This window comes from Nomascus leucogenys, chromosome 5 (assembly GCF_006542625.1).
Source record: "Nomascus leucogenys isolate Asia chromosome 5, Asia_NLE_v1, whole genome shotgun sequence".
Lineage (NCBI taxonomy): Eukaryota > Metazoa > Chordata > Mammalia > Primates > Hylobatidae > Nomascus > Nomascus leucogenys.
In genome coordinates, this window is record NC_044385.1 from 136,043,791 (window position 1) to 136,066,735 (window position 22,945).

The following is a 22,945-nucleotide window of genomic DNA, read 5'->3' on the forward strand; positions in this document are numbered from 1 at the left end:
TAATCTGTGAAGCAATGCTTAAGGAAGGTTTGAGGAAGGACGAGCTGCAGATTGGCTCAAGGATGGGACTCAAATATCATGACAGTACCATGAGCTAAGGTGCCTCTTGCAAGCTGCCTGTCGAGGCCATCAGTGGGTTAGAACCAAATTCTTCCAAAATTATTGCAGCCTGCAGTCTTCTCATCTTGTCGTATAACACTTAACATCCTGGAAAAGGCCCTGCATTGGTTTTGAGTGGTATTTCCAGGATCTGTGGACCTTTGAAACAACTCCATTTCGCTGTACTTTATCCACAATGGCTCTTTCAGATAAATCACTTGTCCGTTCCTGCCTTAGGTGAGGCCTGTGGAATGACTGCATCATTTGCCCTTTCATTGTTAAAATGGTTATCAGATTTCAGGTACATCAAGCCTTGCAGATCAGGCCTCTTACACTGTGTGACTAACAGGCTCCCACAGAACAAACCACACAAAAGGATGAGCCATGCTATCCATCACAGTTCCACCACAGTACATCTGCTTAAAACCGTAATTTAAAAATCACCTTCCAAATTGCACTGATTTTATTTGTTCGAAAGATAACACACACATTATTACATGACTATCATTTTAGGGCAAAGTGGATGCACAGACAAATGTTTCAAGCAAGGAGGTAAAACTGTCCTGGATAAAAATTCACGGCATCAATTTTCTATCTTCTGCTGCCTGAATTGCATTTTCCTGGATCTGATGATTTTGTTCTTTGTATTCTTGATGTATGCATTGGTGTATCTTCTTCTGTGTATGTGTCATGGAGGGAGCATTTTTTTTTTTTTTTTTTTTTTTTTGAGACGGAGTTTCGCTCTTGTTGCCCAGGCTGGAGTGCAATGGCATGATCTTGGCTCACGGCAACCTCTGCCTCCCGGGTTTAAGCGATTCTCCTGCCTCAGCCTCCCGAGTAGCTGGGATTACAGTCATGCACCACCATGCCTGGCTAATTTTGTATTTTTAGTAGAGACGGGGTTTCTCCATGTTGGTCAGGCTCGTCTCGAACTCCTGACCTCAGGTGATCTGCCTGCCTCAGCCTCCCAAAGCGCTGGGATTACAGGTGTGAGCCACCACGCCCGGCGGAGGAAGCATTCTTAATGTATGCATTGGTACATCTTCTTCTGTGTGCATGTCATGGAGGGAGCATTCTTGATGTACACATTGGTGTATCTTCTGTGTGCACATCAGGACGGGAGCACTGAGCAGAGGTGCATAAGCAGATTCTGGACTGCAGAGCTGGGGAGCGGTCCTGGTTTTACCACTCATGGACTGTGTGCTCTCATACAAGTCTCTTAGCATTTTTGTACCTCAGGCTCCTCCTGTGTAGAATGAGGATGGCAATTCCTACCTCCTAAGATTGTCATGAGCTATAAAGAAGTTAATATTTGTAATGCATTTAGAATAGCATCCAGCACATCATAAGGACTGTTTTGTAGAGTAAATCGAATGTTCTGTTTTGTTGTTATAACACATTTGTTTTTCATAAATGTTGTTATCAGGCAGGTATTTTTTGGCTTCCGGAATAAAAGTTTTAAAATTAAAAGGTATCCAAGTATTTTTAGAAGCCTAGTATATTTCCTCACCTACTCCCAAACTCTAAAAGTAGATTAGCTTTATGTTAAACGGAGAATTCATACAGAAAAAATCTTCAGGACTGTATTCATTTCATAAATAATGTACTTTATTTTATTGCATATGGCTATTAAGGAGGGCATCCATGATCAATACAGACTAAATACAATGCACTATTCTAGTCCAGTTTATTCTCGTCTCCAGCAGCATCACATTGACCCCTATATACAGCGTGTACAGTGGAAGACAGAGCAAGATAAGTTAAGTCTCTTGTCATATCACAATAGCAAGAAATATATTTAACATCTTGATATCCAGAAACAATACGTACCCAAAAAGAAAACACTGTTTAATTACTGTTAAAGTTTATATAGCAAAAAATATTTTAAATTTAAGGTAAGTCAGGCAAAATGTACAAAGACCCAATATACATTGTGAAGTTTTAGCAAACATAACATTTATACATTTTGGTTCCATTCTGTAAACTAAATTAAAAATGTAAATATTGCATATGCCTTTTTTTGAAATGTACAGGATAGAGGAAAATTTAGTATATTATCATCTGTGTATTTTGCTTGTTTTAAGCTGCAGTATGAACATGAACCATCTGTATAGTGTCATGACTACGCTAAGGATAGAGGGTGAGTTAAATATGCATCAATACACCGCTTTCAGCAGGGTCCATATTCAGTCCCTATCGTACCTGGGGGGAGTTACAAAGCAAATACCACCCATTGATGCCTATTCCCAAAACTAAATAAAAACTTCAGGATGTTTTATACATCTTAATAAAGTATATCATACACTGAAACTGACCTTCCAGCTAACATTATATGGCCTATGCGCTGCTGTGATGTGTAATTTCAGAAAAGTAAAACCTTAAAAATGTTCAGGGAGATCACTTTACATTCAACTTTGTCTTGCAATACAATCCTCTGTTCTAAAGTTCAGCACGGAAGCAGGAAGACTTTTGCATTGCCATTAAATATATTTTTAAGACATTGAATTTTTTGGTCTTCCTCTAAAAAAGCCTCATTTTATTAATGCATTATTCTATAGTGATATATATCTATATATTTATATATACTTTTCTAAAAACAAAACAAAACAAAACCAACAACTTACATCTCCAATGAATTAGTGTAACCTCTCCATGACTATCAGAGAAGATAGGCACTGGGGAAGCCCCCACGGGAGGAGAGGTCGACAGCCCTCCAATCAAGTGTCGAGGGAGCAGGAAACGGCAGAACATTCTGCCGGTCAAGTTCAGCAGTTTTAGGTAACATCTGCAAGAACTGCCACAACACTGGTATTTTCAGAATACTGAAAACATAAAACAAGGGTAGTCTTGTCCGGAATTTTTTCGACAAGTAACATGTACTGCGAGATTGCTTTTCTTCTTTTTCTTTTTCCACCAATAACATAGGGGCTGGAATGCCTCTTTTTATCAGTTTCTTTCTTTCCTTTTTTTTTTTTCTTTTTGTTTTTTTTTTTTTGCTCAGGGCAGCCTCACTGGTTGACATAATAACATTTTATTAAAGATAATACATTTTTTAAAAATTAAATCTGCCAAACCCGGACCACCCTGGAATTGCTAGCACGCCTACAGGGATTTTTGGTTACAGAAAGGCATGCCCAAGATTCAGGAGAGCAGAGACATCTGAGCTTGTAAATAGAATAAAAGGCGTTTGCAATGTGAAGTACCTACATAAACATCTACATCGAGAAGATTAAACAAGTCTGTTAAAGGTAAAAAGAGATATTCATCCCCTTCCCAAAGCCCTTCCCTCCCACCTCCCACTACCCAATACAGTTGATTTTCAAAAGTAGGTTGCTTCAGTTACATATAATAATTATTATTTAGTAATCTGTCTTCAAAGTCCAATCCCAAATTTCACTTCCATTGAGAAATGTCAGTCCCACACTGGGCTCGGTGTGGACGTAAACATCGCAGGTACCTGCACTGGAATCCAACAAGCAGCTGTCTACTTGGACCATTCCACTAAGGCCGAGGACCGCGCTCCAGACACACAGCGCAGGGGCCACTACAGGAGGTCCTGTCGGACCCCCGCCACGGAAATCCGGCTTTACCTTGAACTGAGGTAGGACTGTGGTCGTTTTGAGTGTAAGCCAGTAAATACCAGATTTTACCACTTCCATAGGTATGGGTACACTCTCCTAGCATGCTGAGGGTTACATCTGCTTTGACAAAAGGAAAAGAAGAAATTAAGACACTGGCCACAATTTAAGAAGGCCAATGAAAACATCCAATTTTCTTGAGAATAACTTCTTCAGCTAATTTTGTTAAAACAAAACAAAACAAAACAAAACGCAAACAGCACAATGATGAATGCCCCATCCGGGAACAAGGGAGAGAGGCAGGTGACCTTGCCTCGTTGGTGCCTCATCTAACAGAGTCCACAGATGTTTCCAAACACAGTCATTGCTCAGATCCAAAAGAAAACTGCAAGCAGCTTCGGGCTGAAAAAATGCTGAGCATCTTCTTTTAATGATATTCTCTGACGTGTGACATCCTGGTGATAAAGCCAGACAGATCTTCACTCTGAAAAAGAAAGGAGGGAAGTTAGCAGAGACCCTCAGGAGAACAGAGCAATCTCTGGAGTTCCAGAAAAGGCCCCTCTAACCCGCGGCTAGGACCTGGGTCATTTTCATAAACTGTTGACCTTTGAGAAAGAAACATGTATTCATTCTGTTTTCCAGAAGTGAGTTCAGTGGGAAAACTGAGTTTTCCTGGAAGCAGAGCCGTTAGGTTCATGGTGGGTTGTCCAGACAGTTAGGTTCATATTTTCAATTTAAGAAAAATATTCACACGTGTTTTTGTGAATCATTCTGTCGAACAAGATAGAAAAAGAAGGGCCAGTTCCCAGGTTGCACTGTGTGTCTGTGTGATGGAATGACCCCTCTAACTCCTTAGGCCTTGATGCTTCCTGTGTTGTGTGGGATACACAGAATCCACTGCCTTCCTCCCAGGGCTGCAGAGATGAAAAACTATGACACACGTGACAATGCTCTGTAAACTATGTTTATTCTACAAATGTGCATTATGTTACGAAAGTGGAGTAACTAGTAACTCCACACTTCTGCCCTCAGAAAACTTCCAGCTGGATCATCTACCTCTTTTCGAACGTGCCCAGCAATGGAACGTTCCTGCACGGCCTCACGTGTTGTTGCATAACCCTCAACATTAGGAAAGGGTTATTTTTATCCACTCAACTTTCATATGTTCCAGTTTAAGTAATTTACCCTTTCGCTGTGCTCAGAGGGGACAGGGACTGAAGACACGTGGCCAGATCTAATTGCTTCCTCCCTTCCAGGATGAAGGATCAAAATTCTTTAACCTTTCTCAATTTCCAGTGTTTTAGGCCTATTTTTACTTGATATATTCCTTCTTCAAGGGACAGAACAAATTGGAAGATTTTGACCTTTCACAGCGTGTTGTTTTTTTCTTTCTAAGCTTCTTGGCTTTTTAACCAAAATGACACACTATTCATTTTCATCACTCAGCTCCATGAGGGTGAGCACTGCTTCGCTCTCAAACAGATACATTTCCTTCCTTTGCAGATGCATTTATACCAACTGCATTTCTGGACACCCTTCTAAAATCATTTAGAATTCTGATCCTAGCCTCTTATCATACTCCCTGACTTACTTTTTTGTGAACGAAATTCTTTTCTCTCTATCTTAAGTTTGGAGGACTGAACTCAACAAGGCAGAAACTTCCAGTGTGCCCTGAAGCTGAGAGTGAGTCCCTCAAAACCACGTCTCCTTATGAACTCGAGGCACTACACCCTATAGCCCCCCAAAAACCCCAAAAGCTTTACAGAAAAAATACCTGTCAATATACAAAGTAAACATTTTAAAATCCCCTACAATGCGACATTCTGAGGCTGTTTTATCTATTTTATTTATTATTATTATTAGTCTTTTTTAAGACGCAGTCTTATTCTGTCACCCAGGCTGGAGTGCAGTGGCATGATCTTGGCTCACTGCAACCTTCACCTCCCAGGTTTGAGCAATTCTTGTGTCTCAGCCTCCCAAGTAGCTGGGATTACAGGTACGTGCCACCACGCCTGGTTAATTTTTGTATTTTTAGTAGAGACGGGGTTTCACCATGCTGGCCAGGCTGGTCTTGAACTCCTGACCTCAGGTGATCCACCCACTTAGGCCTCCCAAAGTGCTGGGATTACAGGCGTGGGCCACCGCGGCCGGCCTATCTTGTTATTTTTAAAAAGCTTTATGTCCATTATAAATTTAATAAGTAAACAATGTTCTGCAATGAACCTTAACAGAATTAATTTCTTCCTAAGGAAAGATCTGTCTTTGAGTTATCTGATTCATTATTGTTGTGATCTTCAATCCCAGGAGACTTCAGTGAGAATCTAATTGTTTGTATCCCCTAAAAAAAAAAAAAACAGGCATTTGCTAAAACACCCCTTGACTTGTAATTCACCCTAAAATGAGCTTGCATTTTGTCCCTGAGGCCCTGATTTGGGAAGAATCCCATGGCCACCACAAAGCAGGTAACTGAGACTCTGCAAATCCATTGACAGAAGAATTTCTAATCAATTGATATATTTTATTTTGACACTAACAATTAGCTAAATGTGGCTGAATTATCTCATGTTAACTCTAAGTCTGTTATTTTGAAAACAGCTAAACAAGTAACTTCTTCAGTTTCTCAAACTTAAGCACTTTGTCATATAAATGGCGGGTAAATTATTGCTGAAAAAAATTACTTTCCATTTTCATTTGTGATTTCATGAGGCCACTGACATTTTCATTGTTTTTTTAGGATGCTGTATCACTGTAAAATTCAACTCTTATCATTACATCTTTGCGAGCTCTAATTAAGTTGAACATGTAATTTTATTTTTTGGAAGTAGAATACAGCTATCAAAACGTTAATTTCTAAGCATTAGCATTATGCAAGAAAAGAGCTGATAAATGGCAAGGAAATAATTCATCCATGCATTTATTCATGCAATGACCTTTCAACAATTTTCTTTTTTTAATTCTACTCTGGTGCAGGGCCTCAGTGATAACTTGGGGGAAGATGGCTGACAAAAAAAAAAAAAAAAGGAAAGGGGAAAGGGAAGGGCAAGGGGAAGGGGAAGAGGAAGGGGAAGGAAAGGAAAAAAAAAAGGAGGGAGGGAGGAAGGGGAAGGAGAAAGGAGGAAGGAAGGGTTATTACAGGAAGATGAACCTGTTAATGGCATACTCAAAGGACACAAGAGAGCTGAGGTGAGGGAGACCAGAAACAGGATGACCACCCGCTCAGAGCCAGGCATGGGGGCATCAGCTGTGCAGCGTTTCACACACATCTGCATGCACACACGTGCACCAGAGCAAGCACAACGTGCACGTGTCTCACCTAGCCTGTCTCCTGTTAGGTTAAAATACAGCTGCTTTCAATGGCCGCCTCCTTTCATGGTAAAGCGAGAAATGTGGTCTGGGTGTGCTCAGCAGGCACAGGCCTGTGGTTCTTGCTCCTCAGCGCCCTGCCTCTCACAGACCTGCTTGCTTAGACATCCCCCCACCCCAGGAGGCCGCGGCTGATTCCAGGTGACCCTTTGGGATGCTTGGAAGCGCTCGCGGTGATTTAAACACAGTTAACCAGCAGAAACAATCCTTTGCAGAGGTGCAAAACGGCAGCGAGGAAAAGGCTGGAGCACACCTCAGATTGGACCCAGATGACTAGGACCTGCCAGCTGCAGCAGAGGGATTGGGATACAAGGGAGACTTAAGAAGCATCAGTACTAAGAATGGATGGTGGAAAAAAGGGATCTGTTTTGAAACCCTAAGTATAATTTTTATTCATTTGTTAGAGAAAGAAGGTCTAAGAAGCCATCGGCCTGAACTGATGTCTCAAATACCTTTTTCCAATTGAGCTGGTGGTAGAATCTTTGCCACACATACTATTAAAGGCCCCACAGGCATAGGGCTAAAATAATTAACATGTGCAAGGGCTCAGGAGGGCTCTCTGTAGTTCACACACAGCTTTCAGACACCAAACACCAAGAGCTGGTGCCCATGGTTGAAGCCACCACGGCAACATGATACCTGCCACCCACCTGACAGCCACCCACTCATCAGTGACACTCCCCTACCCCAGGAAGAAGCAAGCTGGAAAACACTCCATAGATTCAAACCTAGGAACGAGAGTAAACTTTTGCCTTTATATTCATTTACTTTCAAAGTAACTGAAGTTACCCCTCACCCTGAAAATAGGCCTGGTTCATCCTGACTAGGGGAAAAAAACAAACCAACAATTTTCTAACACTAATCATCTGACATCCTCAACCTTTAAATATGATCAAACTTCAGGCTTCCTGAAGATGAGATTCCAGCAAAAACTTATTTGTTGTATTATCTGTGTTAATTTTAGTAGAAGCAAAGAATTATTAATTTTATGGCTGTTCTACCCTGAATATTCACTAAGAAGGGAGAGATTTTCTGAATTCATCAGCTATAATGGCAAAACCAAAAAGAAAACAGTAACACTCACGTGTTGCTCATGAACACAATGACAGAACACCATCCACCAGTTCTGCTGCTACAGGTAATGTATATACAAAATGTAAACTTACTGATAGTCATTGAATTTGTCACATCATTCATTACACACTGTACTACTCTGTCCCTTAGATGTTGCTTTGTAAAGAAATCCATCCACAGACGTATCCACGTATAGTTGAGCAAATAAAACAAAACCAACAAACAAAAACACTTTCAGCAGAGATGAGAGTTGTTCCATGTGACATGTCGTGCAGTGTATCCACTCCGCATCTCCTTTCTGCTGTCGCTTATGACAGATGACATTCATACGTGGGATACAGTCCCCTGTGCCACTCACCATAATGCCCTGCAGATGGGCAATAATTCCTCCCCTTTTCTCCTCCACTTAAAAGAGCAATCAGAATGCAAATGAAGGAGAGAGCTGTCAGCAGAAACTCCACCTTCAAACTGCTCAACTTGACTCCCCCAAAAGAGAGAAAGGAGGAAAGAAAACAAATCACTAGAGAACATTGTGATTAAGACAAGGAGGAAAGCTTCCTTGTAATATATGGAACAATGTCCCAACAATGACATGCCACACAGAGCTGGGCACCATGACTGCAATCACATTACAGAAAACTGAAGTGGGCATCAAGCCTAGAACATGTTGGAAATAAGGTCAATTTGCTCCAGCCAGTAAAATCAGGCAGCATTTTAGGCACACAGTCTGACTCACGAATCCTTTTTCTTCATAATTTCTCATGACAATTTGGGTTTGGACATGTTTGCCTCCAATGTTACATTTCGATGTTCAAAATCCAGGATATACACCTGGGTCATGGTAGCTCTGCCCAGGGAGGCCCTCTTCCTCTCTGCAGAGGGGCTTATGGCCGCCACGTAGGGCCCCATGGCACGGCAGTGAGACATGGGGCCTCACAGGCCTTTAGGACAAATCCATGGAGTAGGTAAAGATGCTTTCACATTTTCAGCCATAGCTAAATTAGGAGTGTTACAAATACTGATGGGCTTGACAAAATGAAACAATACACTTCTTAAAATTAAAATTTGTATTTCTAGTAGCAAATGTGATTCCGAAAGCAATGAAACCTTCCATGAGCTCAAACATATTGTACAGGTACATCTCAGTGGCCAGTTTCAGCCTTTTATGTTAAACACAGAATTACGAGGGAAAATTGACTTTTCAGTTGCAGGAGCAATTCTGAGAAAAATAAACCCGATAATTTAGTATCTCCAGACTTTACTAAAGCAAGACACTCTAAGAATATGAAAAAAAAAAAAAAAAGGTAAGGTTGGTTATGATAACAAAAGCCAGAGATTCTAGGAAAAACAGTTACTTGAACTTTTCTTTTAAATTGGAAAAAAAAGTAACTTAAAAGGAAAATATGGAAGAATAGTTCCCCACGACAAACAGGGGCAATAACTTGCTTTCCTGCCCTCCTTGAGAAAGACTGACAACATTCTTTTCTATGAGCTCATCACTTCCACTGACAATTAAAATCATTTCATTTTGAATGCTTGTTAGTAAAAAAAATTCCGAATATCAAGTTGCAACTTGATGTTAATGACACAATACAAAATAGGATGAGACAATCTAGTTGTCTCACAGGCTGGGTTTAGTAAAAGGTATCTTTCCCCTTTAACTCCTGTTTAATCCTGCACATAAGACCTGGTCTTAATCATCCAAAACTAGGAAAATCAGGCCTCCTAAACTTTTACCTACTGCACTTCAAATTCCCTCTACACATTCAACTTTCCTACACAGGAGCCTGTATAAATTTTACAGCGCATGGCTACAGCAGATAGTGTAACACAGAACGTACACAGTTCTTTTCTGAGTGTTATTGTTAAAAACCCTGCCATGTGCATGATGTGAGCTATTCGTCTATGGCAAGAATTGCCCACTGCCCCTGCAGCAGCCGTCAATGCCGTACGAGAAACAGTATCGATGATTCTTCCGCACAAACACTTGAGACACAAAAAGTCCCAAGAATTGCGGGTGGACCCTTCCTTTTAAATTATGAAACGTTAGACCCTTTTTAGTTAAAACTCAGACCAGGAAGCATGAACAACTTGCTGAAGCCTCCCTGCCAGTCTGTGGAAGGACAGAGTCCTCAATTTCTCCCAGAACACTTTCTGCTCTGCTCCCCTTTAATGACAATGACATGGGTGGGACAGGGCAGGAACGGAGACACCTGCAACTGTCACCTGGGGCCCCAGAGTGTCAACTTCCACAATGAACCACTAGCTCTTTATAAACCTCTCCTCGAAGGACATTAAACAGCACACTGGCATGCCACATGATTCAGTGCAGCCTGTGAGTCGATGCGGGTGTGCTCCACGGTCTGTCTTCCTTGCCAGCTGAGGCCCAGGCCCTGCCTTCTCACCTCCCTGTCCCCAGCACCCGGCACCCTGCTGGTCAGGTCCTTAGTAAAGCTTATAGGTATTAAATTGAAGCAAAAACCCCATGTGGTTCATGCCATTTCTCACACGCAGAAATGCTCAATAAAGTTTTCTGAAAGAGAACAAAGCTTTAGGACTGCGTGAGACCCAGAAGAAAAGAAAACCCTTTCCAGCCCACTCGGAGAGTGACGTTCTAAGCAGAGGTCAGTAAAGTAAGGCCAGATCTGGCTTGCCTGTCTCTGAAAATAAAGTTTTATTAGGACACAGCCGTGCTCACGTATTTACATATGGCTGCTTTCACACCATAAGCAGAGTGGAGCAGCTGTGACAGAGACTGCATGGCAATGAACCTAAACTCTTTACTACCTGACCTTTCACAGAATGTTTGTTAATCCTTCAAGGAGCACATGAACATGGCAACCTTTACTAAGGAAGACAATGCGAAGAAAAACAGGCAAATTTGTCAGAATAACACCATATATTTCCATCTGTGTGTTATACTGGGAAACTAATGGATATCCCTTTGAAAATTATCTGCAAGCTTACGTACTTTAGAAATGCAATACTGTCTACTAAAAAACCACACTATCCTGTTACAGACCCTACTGAAAAAGAGGACACACACCACAAAATCATTTATGAAGCCAGCACACTTTTGGAATGAATTTCTCTCGGCTACCGCTATTCTATTTGATTTTTCATGCATAACACAAAAGTGCTCAATAAATCTAATCATTGCTAAATACATCCTACACTAGCATTCTTCCTTTAACAGAAGTAAAGGTTTACATATGAGATCTGCAATTCATAAAGGGTCCAAATCTTTTCTCTTTCTTGGGTCATCTGAGAATGTGAATGTAAGCATTATGCTTCTGCCTTGAGAGTATTTGGGCCAAGTGATATAACGTGCATTAAAATTGCAAATAGCTAATGAATGATGTAATTCTTTTCTCAGATTTAACACGTTTATACGTATGTTTTTTTTACTAATCTAAAAAATTTTATGTACATCATAACAATGTTTATATTGTTTATATCTGAAATTATAAAACCTAATATTTTTGCTACCAAATTAAGAGAATGTAGAATAATTATTTATTCAAAATATATCCATCTCCAAAGAGCCTGTTGTTATATATCATTTCAACTGGACCCTTTTTCTACTTCAAAAGCTTAAATAATTGTAGGTATATCCCCCCTCCTCGGTCTATAATATCTATGTGATACAGGATTTCGGCTTTGTCTCTCCAGGGACAAATCCATCTATCTAATTTAAAAGCCTCATAAGAATGACCATGTAGCCTTTAACTGAGCGATCTACTAGAGTCAAGGTTGAAGGGTCAAATCCTACTTAGTCACTGAAGCGCAGGCTCTCTTTGCAGAGATCAAAGTACCCATTCTTCCTCATCGGCCATATCAAAAACATCCTGCTCTTCCCTGGGAGCCTAGGAATGACTCCATGCCACCATCTCTGTGCTTTAAACTACATGCCATTCCCACGACTCTCGGGATACAGGTGTGAAAGGTGCTGTGGCCACACCAGAGCCAGGTCCCCAGGGCTGGCATCTAGGAACCACCTCTTACCAGCTCTGTAATCTCTACAGCTATGTCTCTAAGTCTTCTCCCTCTTATGAAGATGGGGGCACTACCTCTCTCACCCTGAATTCCCCAGTGGAGTCACAGGAATCTTTCAAATGAGATTTCATGTATAAAATATATGAAAATACCAAAAATACATATGTTCTTTCATTCATAAAGAAGCACATGCTACTAGCACAACTGGCATTTTGTGGTTGGCTTCCCTTTGCTTTCTTTGTGCACCTTCAAATAATGTATACATGTAACCACATGCTGTGTTCTCAACTACAGACTTCTGAAGACCAGGCAGCCCTGTGCTGCCAGGGAAAGACAGGCTCCTCCCACCCTTCTGTTCTGGCTAATTTGTGGAGAGCCACAGTGGTGTCGGTGTCTCTTAGTGCATTTGTCATCACAGCTCTTCCTCGTTCAAAATTGTATTCGTGAATGATACCATGAACAACCACAACTGCAAGCAGCAAATAAACAACTGCCGAATGCACAAAAACAATAGCAAATAGCTCCTAGAATAAAATGAACAAACTTGTTTTAATTGGACAGCAATGGAACAGAAGTAGAATTGTTTTTCTGGGGGTAACTTTAGGCCATTTAAAGCTGCAAAAGAGTGCCTTTGCCTAGCTGCTTTCTTCATGTCCTCAGGACAGGACAAAATGCCTGGGGAGGGGCCTCACATGTCTACTACTCAGGCAGCTGCCCGTAGAGAACACGAATCCCTTGCCACGTCACACATGCCAAGCACACACAATGCATCATCAACAGGCTGGACTCCGCCTGGTCCAGGCCATTGGGGGACAGCACTTCTCTTCTCTCTGCTCTATACAAAAAGGTGCACTAAAATGCAGGCCGACATTTAAATTCCTCTGCCACAAATGACAGAGATTTACATCTAACTAAAGCACTATTTATTGAAATTTCATAATGCAAAATGGAAAACGCCAAGTTACCAACTATATAAAGTTCATTTACTGGAGAAGCAAATAAAAGAAGACAGCAGCAGCTGATCGCCAGGCCTTGCCCAAGGATGTGGAGACAGAGGAAATCCACGTCTTTGGTTCCTCCTCCCCACCAAGCATGTAGATATCCCAGCCTCATCCACCTTGGCTCCGACTCCCCTGCATGTGACCGATTGGCACTGAAACAGTGCACAAGTCATATTAAGTTACTGCACATGCCCTTTCAGCCAAAACGCCAGAGTGTCTATAAAGTTACTCAAAAACTTAAGTCTAAGCAGAGGAAACATACATTCTTTAGCCTCCGTAGAACCTAAAATGACAAAGATCTTGTAGACATTTTCAAATGCTCATGGGCTGGGAGGAGCCTCACACACCAGAGGAGCCAGATTCGTGAAATGCTTTGGTTGGGGACATGGAGGGAGGTTTGGATGAGCGGGCAGCCTAGAAACATGGGCCCCAACTTCTCCTGGAGGGTCCAGCAGGGTGCCCTGAGTCACCAGCAGTTGGATTCAGAGTGAGAACAGGCCCTTTGCTCCTGCCTCTCAGGCCCAGGGACAGAGGCCAGAGGCCATGCAGGTCAGTGTGCATCCTAGCTCATGTCCAGGCAGGCCACACTGGGAATGTGGCCACAAACACGTCTTCTGCCCTCCCTCCTTTCCAGCAAGGAGGAGGAGGTGTGGAAGAAGAAAATACCCAGCAACGTAAAGATTCCATTTCCCAAATTGCCAGAAGTTTGGAAAGGAGAGAAATGATCAATTAATCATAAAGAAAACATTTCTTACATGAAAAGGAAGTTGGACTGTGTGTGATGATTGACACAGTCACATTTCCTGGTTTCCCAAGGCTGTGCCTGAGTCCTTGAAGGCCTTTAAGAATGGATTTAAGAGAGATAACTTTTTTTTTTTGAGACGGAGTCTCGCTCTGTCGCCCAGGCTGGAGTGCAGTGGCGCAATCTCGGCTCACTGCAAGCTCCGCCTCCCGGGTTCACACCATTCTCCCGCCTCAGCCTCTCCGAGTCCTGGGACTACAGGCGCCCGCCACCACCCGGCTAATTTTTTTTTTTTTGTATTTTTAGTAGAGACGGGGTTTCACCGTGGTCTCGATCTCCTGACCTCGTTTATCTGCCCGCCTCGGCCTCCCAAAAGTGCTGGGATTACAAGCGTAAGCCACCGCGCCCGGCCTAAGAGAGATAACTTTCTAACCATCTTGTTAGTAACCAAGGTGACAAAACTCAGGATCAAGCAGATGCGTACAGAGTAGACAATAGTTCTATCTTGTGTGTTACAGACTTAATGCCTTCTCTTCCCAGACAGCATCACACAGTGACATTCCATTCTGGAAAATCAGCTTGACCATTTTTTTTCCTTTTTTTTTTTTTTGAGATGGAGTCTCGCTCTGTTGCCCAGGCTGGAGTGCAGTGGTGCAATCTCGGCTCACTGCAACCTCCGCCTCCCGGGTTCCAGCGATTCTCCTGCCTCAGCCTCCTAAGCAGCTGGGACTACAGGCATGCGCCACCACATCTAGCTAATTTTTCTATTTTTAGTAGAGACGGGGTTTCATCATATTGGTCAGGATGGTCTCGAACTCCCGATCTTGTGATCCACCAGCCTTGGTCTCCCAAAATGCTGGGATTACAGGCATGAGCCACCATGCCTGGCCCAGCTTGATCATTTAAACATTTCCAGTTACATGATTTTGTAATATTCAATATATATGAAATTCCTATAAAATAATTGTTATTTCCCTCATTTTGCTTAGAGAATGATGGGTCATTTTACAAATTCTACTTGGAATAACTAGCAACACAGTTCAAGCAGATAATTCAAGAAATAGGTCCTCTTTCACCATTAGTTTTCTACATATTTCAGGAAAACTAAGTCAAATGGAACCTAAATTCTAAAGATAGACCTAAATGCTCAACCACATTTTTAAAATTATGCAGGCTACAAATAACTGCACACAGTTGGCTGGAGCCCATTTATTAAACGTGCACTTTCCTCATCAGCAGGCTAAGAGGACATCAGGGCACCTGTACACACCTAGCCCTCACCTTCCCCGAGCTCTTACGCCCTCACCAAAACCCATGCCCTTGGCTCTTTCCTGTGAAGCCAGGATCTCTATGAAACAAATGGAATAATACATTGGAATAATACATTTTCTGCACATTTTTTCTAACTTCTATAATTTTCATTTCCAGATTAGCTGAAGAGTGAAATTGATTTGTTTGATAAGCCGATGGTTAGCAGGTCCTACAGTTAACCGTAATGCACGAGGCGCCCCGCCTCAAGGCAGAGTTCGAAATAAGCGGATTCAGCTTTTAGTTTGTCAGAGGGAAAGACCTTGCCATTTTTTTAAATGACGGCTGTGTGTTACCCAGAAGATACAGAATCAGGCAGGAGCCAGCCCTGCCAGGACCACATCCTCTCGCTACAGACTGGGAAAGTTCCTCTAACAGCAGGGGCCAGGCATATACATGGCCTACCATCTTCAGGCCTCAGATTTTCCATTAAGAAACAGGGATAACAACAAGATCCAACCCTACGCATAGGTTATCGGGATTCAATACCATTTTTAAATGTCTTATGAATTATAAGGTATGCTGCAAACGTAAGTTTTTAGAATAAGGCATGTCATTCCATGATTACAAACTTGTGCTTTTGTTTTGCAGTTTATCCTGAAAGCACATCCCAGTAGTTTCCCCAACCTCAATGATATCTCAGTGTCTTCATTCCACTAGATCACTTCTAGGTCTTTTCAAATTTTATATACTTTTGAGGAAAAAATTCGAGTTGACATATACTCTACCAAGTCACCACCACCACCCAGAGATACCACCACCATGATGATGGAATTGATGGCTACAGCATAAAAGTTTTTAAAAGCTCTGCATATTATTGTTCCCAAGGACTCTATCTCCCTCACACACTGTGACATGTGAACTAACGGCAATAGCACGGCTGGCCGGGCTCAATTCCTCCTGGTCCCTTACTATCTCTTTCTCCTCACCTTCTCCTTTGAGCCTTAGCTCTCCATGCCAGCCACACTGGCCTCCTTCCTGTTCTGGAACATACCGGGCAATCTGCTGCCCCAGAGCCTTGGCACTGCTGTTCATCCCCTTTGCCTACCTGGATTCCTCCCTTAACATCCATAAGACTGGCTTCCTCCCACCTTCAGGTTGCTTGGCTCAAATTTCCTTTTCCCCCTCTCCCTTCCCTGCTTCATTTCTAGAGCATTTCACCACCTGTAGTGCTTCGTGTCCTAAATGCACATCCAAATTAAGTTTACTTCCTAGGTTTCAAAGGCAGACAGCTCACTGAAGGCTTGCCCACTTTCTGTTATTCTTTTTAGCTTGAAAAACTAAATCTGTTTCTCTCTAGCCTATCCTTTAATATTGCTAAAATGGATGAAGCATTTTTGAGATAGTCTACATGTAACAATTGTCATCTTTGTAATGAAAACATGCAGAAATTTAACATTTTGAATACATTTAAAAATTAAAGGGAGATCTCACCATTTTTGCCATCGTCCTTTCTGCCCCCAACTTTCTACCTTTCTCAAGCACCCCATAAGTAAAGTTCCTATTTTTCTTTTTTTCTGAAAACTGTAAAAGGTGGCAAAAGGTGAGAATGGGAGGAGACTCATCTGTGACTAACTCCCCCATCAGCCTCACGGGTGGGTGACTTGGAGCTCCCCAACCCAATGGGACTTCCTTCTTTCGCCTACACTGGCCACCACCATGGAGGGCAGGGAGGCCAAGAGCGGGAAGCAGCCCTTTGAGCCGGGGGGGCTGTGGTTGGCAGGAAAGGAGGGGGCTTTCCTGGACAGGCCAGGGATGCCTGTAGAAAGAATGGGATCAATACTCTTAACGCAGGCTTTGGGGCCGCCTGCAAAAAGGAGCCAAGAAACCTAACAATGGGGAAGTTTCTGGACTACTACCATTAACGACAAAGACTGAGCACAGAATGAAATACCAGGAGAGTTTGGAGGCAAGACCGCCAAGAGCTCAGGGCAAGCCAACATCTAGGAATTGGGATAGCAGCAGAATCAAAGCTACTATTTTTCAGAGAAGAAAACCTACAAACACCACCTCATCTGATGCACCCCAGGTTCACGCAGGGGTGAAGGGGTGAAACATCTGAGTGGTCCCAGCTGTGAATGGGACGAGTACTGTGAATGCTCCTGCAAGGACATCCACAGTCGCAGCAGAGACATCCCATGAAACATCCCATTCTCTGTGCTCAGCCAAGATTACCTGCAGGGTGGACACTTATGGAAAGGATCAGAGGGGCTGCCCAGAAAATGGCGCACGGTGGGATGCTGCCAAGTTGACTCTGAAGGCACCTAGGGAACAGAGGCCAGGCTTCACATTTCTTCTGCATCTCCCAGGACATCTACTCTTGTGCTGACACATGCTGAACTCTCAATACATTGATTGGCTTAAAATATCAACTGTGTTCCGCCTTTTGGAAATGGCTGAAGACCCAATGAATTCTAAACAGTCCAGCGGACCTGGACAGATCAAGACTCACACACATGAATGCGTATCACCCAGACTTGTTCTAAGAACTTAATTAAATGCTCCCTGCTGGAAAAACTTGGACATTTTATTGCAGTGATTATTTCATCTGGAACTAGGAACACTGATAAGCTAAGCTGCAAATAACAGTAAGACGGCAAACAGAACCAAGGTGTGTCCTTTCTACTGGACCACTGCAACTTTCATCTGTCCTCAAACACCAAAATGCCCTTACATGAAGAAGCTACAAAACCTTTAGGAGAAAATTCTCATTTAAAAAACTTGTCAGAACAAATAATCTCAACAGTGTCTTTGCATCAGTGAATGCAAATTCATTGATGTTTATATCTAAAAGGGTTTTGTGTAGCCTTTGTATCTAGTATTTTCATGCAGTTCAATATTAAAATTTTAATGTTTTCTCTTTTGCTTTCTCAGCCAGCTAAATTAAAGTGAGTTTTCTGAAACTGACTGCAATTAAAATAAATTTACAATCCTGGATTCATAATACTTTAAAAGAGAAAAAGAGATTTGGTACTTTTGCAACTAATACGTTTTGCTAAAGCATACCCAAATATACTTTCAGTTGAACTATACATTTAGTAGATGTCTACTTGACAACATAAGTTATTTGTACCAGTCTCAGCACACTCACCTGATATACAGAACTGGAAGAGGGTATGGGTAGCTTATGGATTTGTTTTCTGTTTCATTTGCATATGTAAAATGTTATTTTAGTTCGCTTTCATGCAGGAAGACAATAAAAAGTGAATACCTACTATCATACCAGAATAAAACTGAAGCAAAGCACTTTAGTAATTTATTTTTTAAAAACGCACCGGAGGTGTGGGGTAAGAAACTGATCACAAGACTCTACTTCTCCAGGAATTTCTGCTGTCTGGGATGTTCAGAAGCCCTGCGATGTCCACAGTAAACTAGGGTCCCAGAACCTCCATTTCTGACCTCTTCAAACAAAAACAGTCTCTGCTCAATACACTCTAATCCACGACTTGCTTAATCCTGCTTATTGCTTGGAGTTTCCAAAGGATTATGTGCATGGTTTTTAAATTTCGTAAGGAAATTCTGGCCTATTTCCAAAACTTTTCTCCCTGCTTCACAGTTCCCCTTATTTATCCATCCATCTGGGTATGGGAAGTCCCGAACAAAGAAAGGAGGGCAGAGAGGCTCACCCGGCATGCGCTGGGCCCAGGCAGCGCAGGGCAGTCATGGGTGTGGGTGGCCACTGAGATGATGGGATCAGGGGCGGCTTCTGCCGCAGACCCGGGAATTCACGGGGTCAGATGGTCCATGACTTCAGTCCCTATTTTCGGTGGTTCACAGCACAGAACAGTGCAGGTAGGTGCACACTCTTCCCAGGTCCTCTGCAGAAGGCAAAAGTTCCCAGAGGCACCCAAACCTTGCTGGGGAAAAGGCTTCTGGCCTATTCATGAAGACCCCCGGACCACACGTCTGGATCAGTTTTCCTGACTAAATTGGTGGGTGCTCAACAAACCCATCACTGCAACATACGGTGCTCCGAACGTGGCTTTCTTCTTAACCTGGAAAGAGGCCTGTAACTCCATTCGCCCCAATAGCAAAACTGTGCTCCTGCTTTGCTCATCCAGCCAGGTCTCCAATCTCACCTGCTGTCTGGTGGGTCACGGGGCTCACCGCTGGGGGTGCTGGCCAGGAAGGAGGTACCGTCTCTTGATGCTGAGGGGCCTGACAGCTCACACAAACCAAACACTGCACTGCCCACAAGAGTTCCAGGCCACAGATTTGCCTATTACATTTTTTAAAGTGTGAATATCTTAAGAATTTTTATGTGTTTGCTAAAGTGTTTCTTTCTGCTTTTGAAAGTGAGGTTATACCCACGTCATTAGAATAATGGCAGCTTCTGTGAAATTAAATTTGTATGAAAACTATTTATCTTCATATAAAAATCCAGCTAAATGATTTTTTTCCTGAGAATTAAAAAAAAAAAGAAACAAAAAACAAGGGCTGTTAAAAATAAAAAGGCACTGACAAAATACTCAAATCCCCAGAAGATAACCACCTAGCAACAACTGATTAGTTAGTTATTGGTCCTTAGGCAAATTCTAAATTAGTTAGTTTTCAAATAAACTCATTAAATAGGTTAATGACTCATTTCTTAGGAAAATGTTAATGGACTTATCCATAATGGGGAATATATGATATTTCACTTATAGAACAAGCGCCTGTCTTACAGACACAGAGAGCAGTGACTGAACACACCTGTGACTCATCAATTACTGTGTCACCGCCCAGGCTGAACCTGTTACACAGAGCCGACTTCAATTCTGCTAGGTAATGTATGCCTTTAGATTTCACTGGGGGTCTTCATGAAACAATAACTTTGTTTCATTTCTTTAACAAAGTAAATACATGACCTTAAATATTTGCCAAATCTTCTCCCCACTCAGTAAACACCGTCCACATAGTCATGAACAGCCATATTTCTCTGATTTATAATGCGTTTCTTCATTAAGGAATTCTGCATTCTCTATTTCTGGCTTTCAGGGTTTCTTTTAGTCTATGGGTGAAGAAAGTTACTAAAATGTTCCAAAGTAAAAAGACTAATATCATTTCTACAAATACTAAGTTGTTCTAAAGAGCACAGGCTGTATCCTGGGAGAAAGTTATTCATCAAGATACAAAGAACTAACTGAGATGTGTCATTGTTTGTATCACATTCTCCTACTCTTTCTTGATGATATCTACAAACAACTCTACCACTAATTAAATCAGTGACCTTGACTAAGACTCCGGACCTCCCACAGCCTGTTTTCACAACCTTAAAATAAGTAAGTTACATTCCATCAATGGTTCTCATCTCTTCATTCTCAAAACACCCTTGTATATTGTTTTCTTATTGTCACCACCCGAGTTGCAAGAGTTTTAATGTATTTGATGGTGGTGGTGATGGGGAGGTATCTTAGCAAGTATCATATACAGTTTGCTTTACTAAGACGTAATCAAAGACAGCCAGAGGAATCTAAGTTTTCCACTTTGTCGACACATCTAGAGGTCCAGGAAGCACGACTGGAGTCCCCAGAACAGATCCATCACCAACTTGATTGTCAACTCTAAAATTCACTAGCAACATGACAGCCTTGAAAATAGTATCAAATACTAAACTCTCCAAACTGGCGGATGTAAAAACTGATTAAAATAAATAGAGGGCTTTCCTACCAGTCTTCCTCCTCAATTATCCCCATTTTTCTTTGAATTGATACCAAGTAGAAGAAAAAGGGGGGGGGGGATTAAGTAACTATCACTCCAGCAAAATATTAACTTAAATGTTGCTTGAGGCAAGGGTCTAGAATACAATCCTAATGTAATTATTGCATATGAGCTTCCCAAGCAGACAATATGACACTAGAGAACTGGGCTAGGGATACTAAGATGGTATGAGGTTGAACCCGACACTCCTTCTCCTTTTGGCTCAGAGATCTTAAGCAAGTCATCTGGCCTCTCCACACTGTAGGTGCTCGATTCCAAAGAATGGGGTTCATGGTGGTTCTGCCTATGCCATAGGATTTTTTGGAATATTATACAATATTGTATATAGGAAAATGTCTTACCACTATAAAGGGAAGAAAAACACTTTTTGAATTTTACACAACTCTTTTAACCCCAAGAGGAGAGTGGCAGGCAGTTATCCGTCAATACTGATCAGCATAATGGTATATCGTCATTGCATTCGACTTCAATAACATTCTTTCAAAATCTTCAGTTGCCAGTTATCTACCAAGTTGCAGGATTATCTATTACACTTATGCTTTGGAAGCCAAAGATTGACTTATTTAAGTCCATAGAATGCATAGAGAAAGCACTATATCATATTCTTAAATATTAAAGATTAAGCATTAATACTACGCAAAAGAATGAGTCTTTTTTTTTTTTTTTTTTTTTTTTGATACTGAATTTCACTCTTTGTTGCTCAGGCTGGAGTGCTGTGGCACGATCTCGGCTCACTGCAACCTCTGCCTCCCGGGTTCAAGCAATTCTCCTGTCTCAGCCTCCTGAGTAGCTGGGACTACAGGTGCATGCCACCATGGCTGGCTAATTTTTGTATTTTTAGTAGAGATAGGGTTTCACCATGTTGGCCAGGCTGGTCTTGAACTCCTGATTTCAGATGATGCGCCCGCCTCGGCCTCCCAAAGTGCTGGGATTACAGGCATGAGCCACCACACCCATCCAAGAATGAGTCATTCTTAACATAAACGTAAGGATTTTAAGGTAACAAAATCACCTAGTATAATAGGATTGTAAAGTAACAAAATCACATAGTATAATGAACTATATCATAATATCTGTTTTTATGCATTGAAAACAATTGAAATTTCATACCACACCATAATAACTGACTCAAGTATTTGTACTAACTGTATAGGGATAAAGTAACAGTAGACTATGCTTAAGTTATAAAGTTTCACCATGAACAAAGAACACATCATTAATACTTGAATTTCAGTTATGGAGAAAAATATCACCTCGAGCCTACTGGAGCATGACTAGATGAGGTATTATCGAACCACACATACACACGCACACAAACTCCAGCCCCAAATATTTATTTCTGGAAAACCTGATACTCTTTAAAATGAATATTAAAAGATCCAGCATTAGGCCGGGCGTGGTGGCTTATGCCTGTAATCCCAGCACTTTGGGAGGCTGAGGCGGGAAGATCAAGAGGTCAGGAGATCGAGACCAGCCTGGCTAACACGGTGAAACCCCGTCTCTACTAAAAATACAAAAAATTAGCAGGGCATGGTGGCACGCATCTGTAGTCCCAGCTACTCAGGAGGCGGAGGCAGGAGAATCGCTTGAACTCGGGAGGTGGAGGTTGCAGTGAGCCGAGATCACACCACTGCACTCCAGACTGAGTGATAGAGCAAGACTCCATCTCAAAAAAAAAAAAAAAAAAAAAAAACCCAGCATTTACAGGGTGCAATGCATGTGATCACTTATCTTTAAAAAATATATTGTGTGTCAAAATATTTGATCAAATATACCAAATTTCAGTAAAAACACAGTAAGCAAGGAATATTTTATAAACCTTGTTTGTGTATATAGATATCATATATGACATTAAGAAAATTGGACAAAGTCTCCAAGGCTTCACCTTTACCCATTCAAGTTTTATAGTGTCTTTGGACACATAAAAGTGACTCTATACAACCTTAGTATTTTTCTAGTCTAATAGAAAATTAATCAGAACCACCAAATTGAATATTTTGTCATTTCTAAACATGTAACCTATAAGTTTTATCCAATCTATTTAGGAATTCTTATGTAATGAATTCACTTAGGTAATAAAGCTA

General features: G+C 41.7%; 1 protein-coding gene across 1 annotated transcript in view; it reads right to left on the reverse strand.

Annotated features, from left to right (window-relative positions):
* Positions 1-1,685: 1,685 nt before the first annotated feature.
* IRS2 (insulin receptor substrate 2) overlaps positions 1,686-22,945 on the reverse strand; it is a 31,180-nt gene continuing 9,920 nt past the window's right edge. The window contains exon 2 of the mRNA XM_012506999.2: positions 1,686-4,161. Within this exon, the coding sequence (XP_012362453.2) occupies positions 4,157-4,161 (5 nt within the window). The 3' untranslated portion in view covers positions 1,686-4,156. The remainder of the gene's footprint in view (positions 4,162-22,945) is intronic.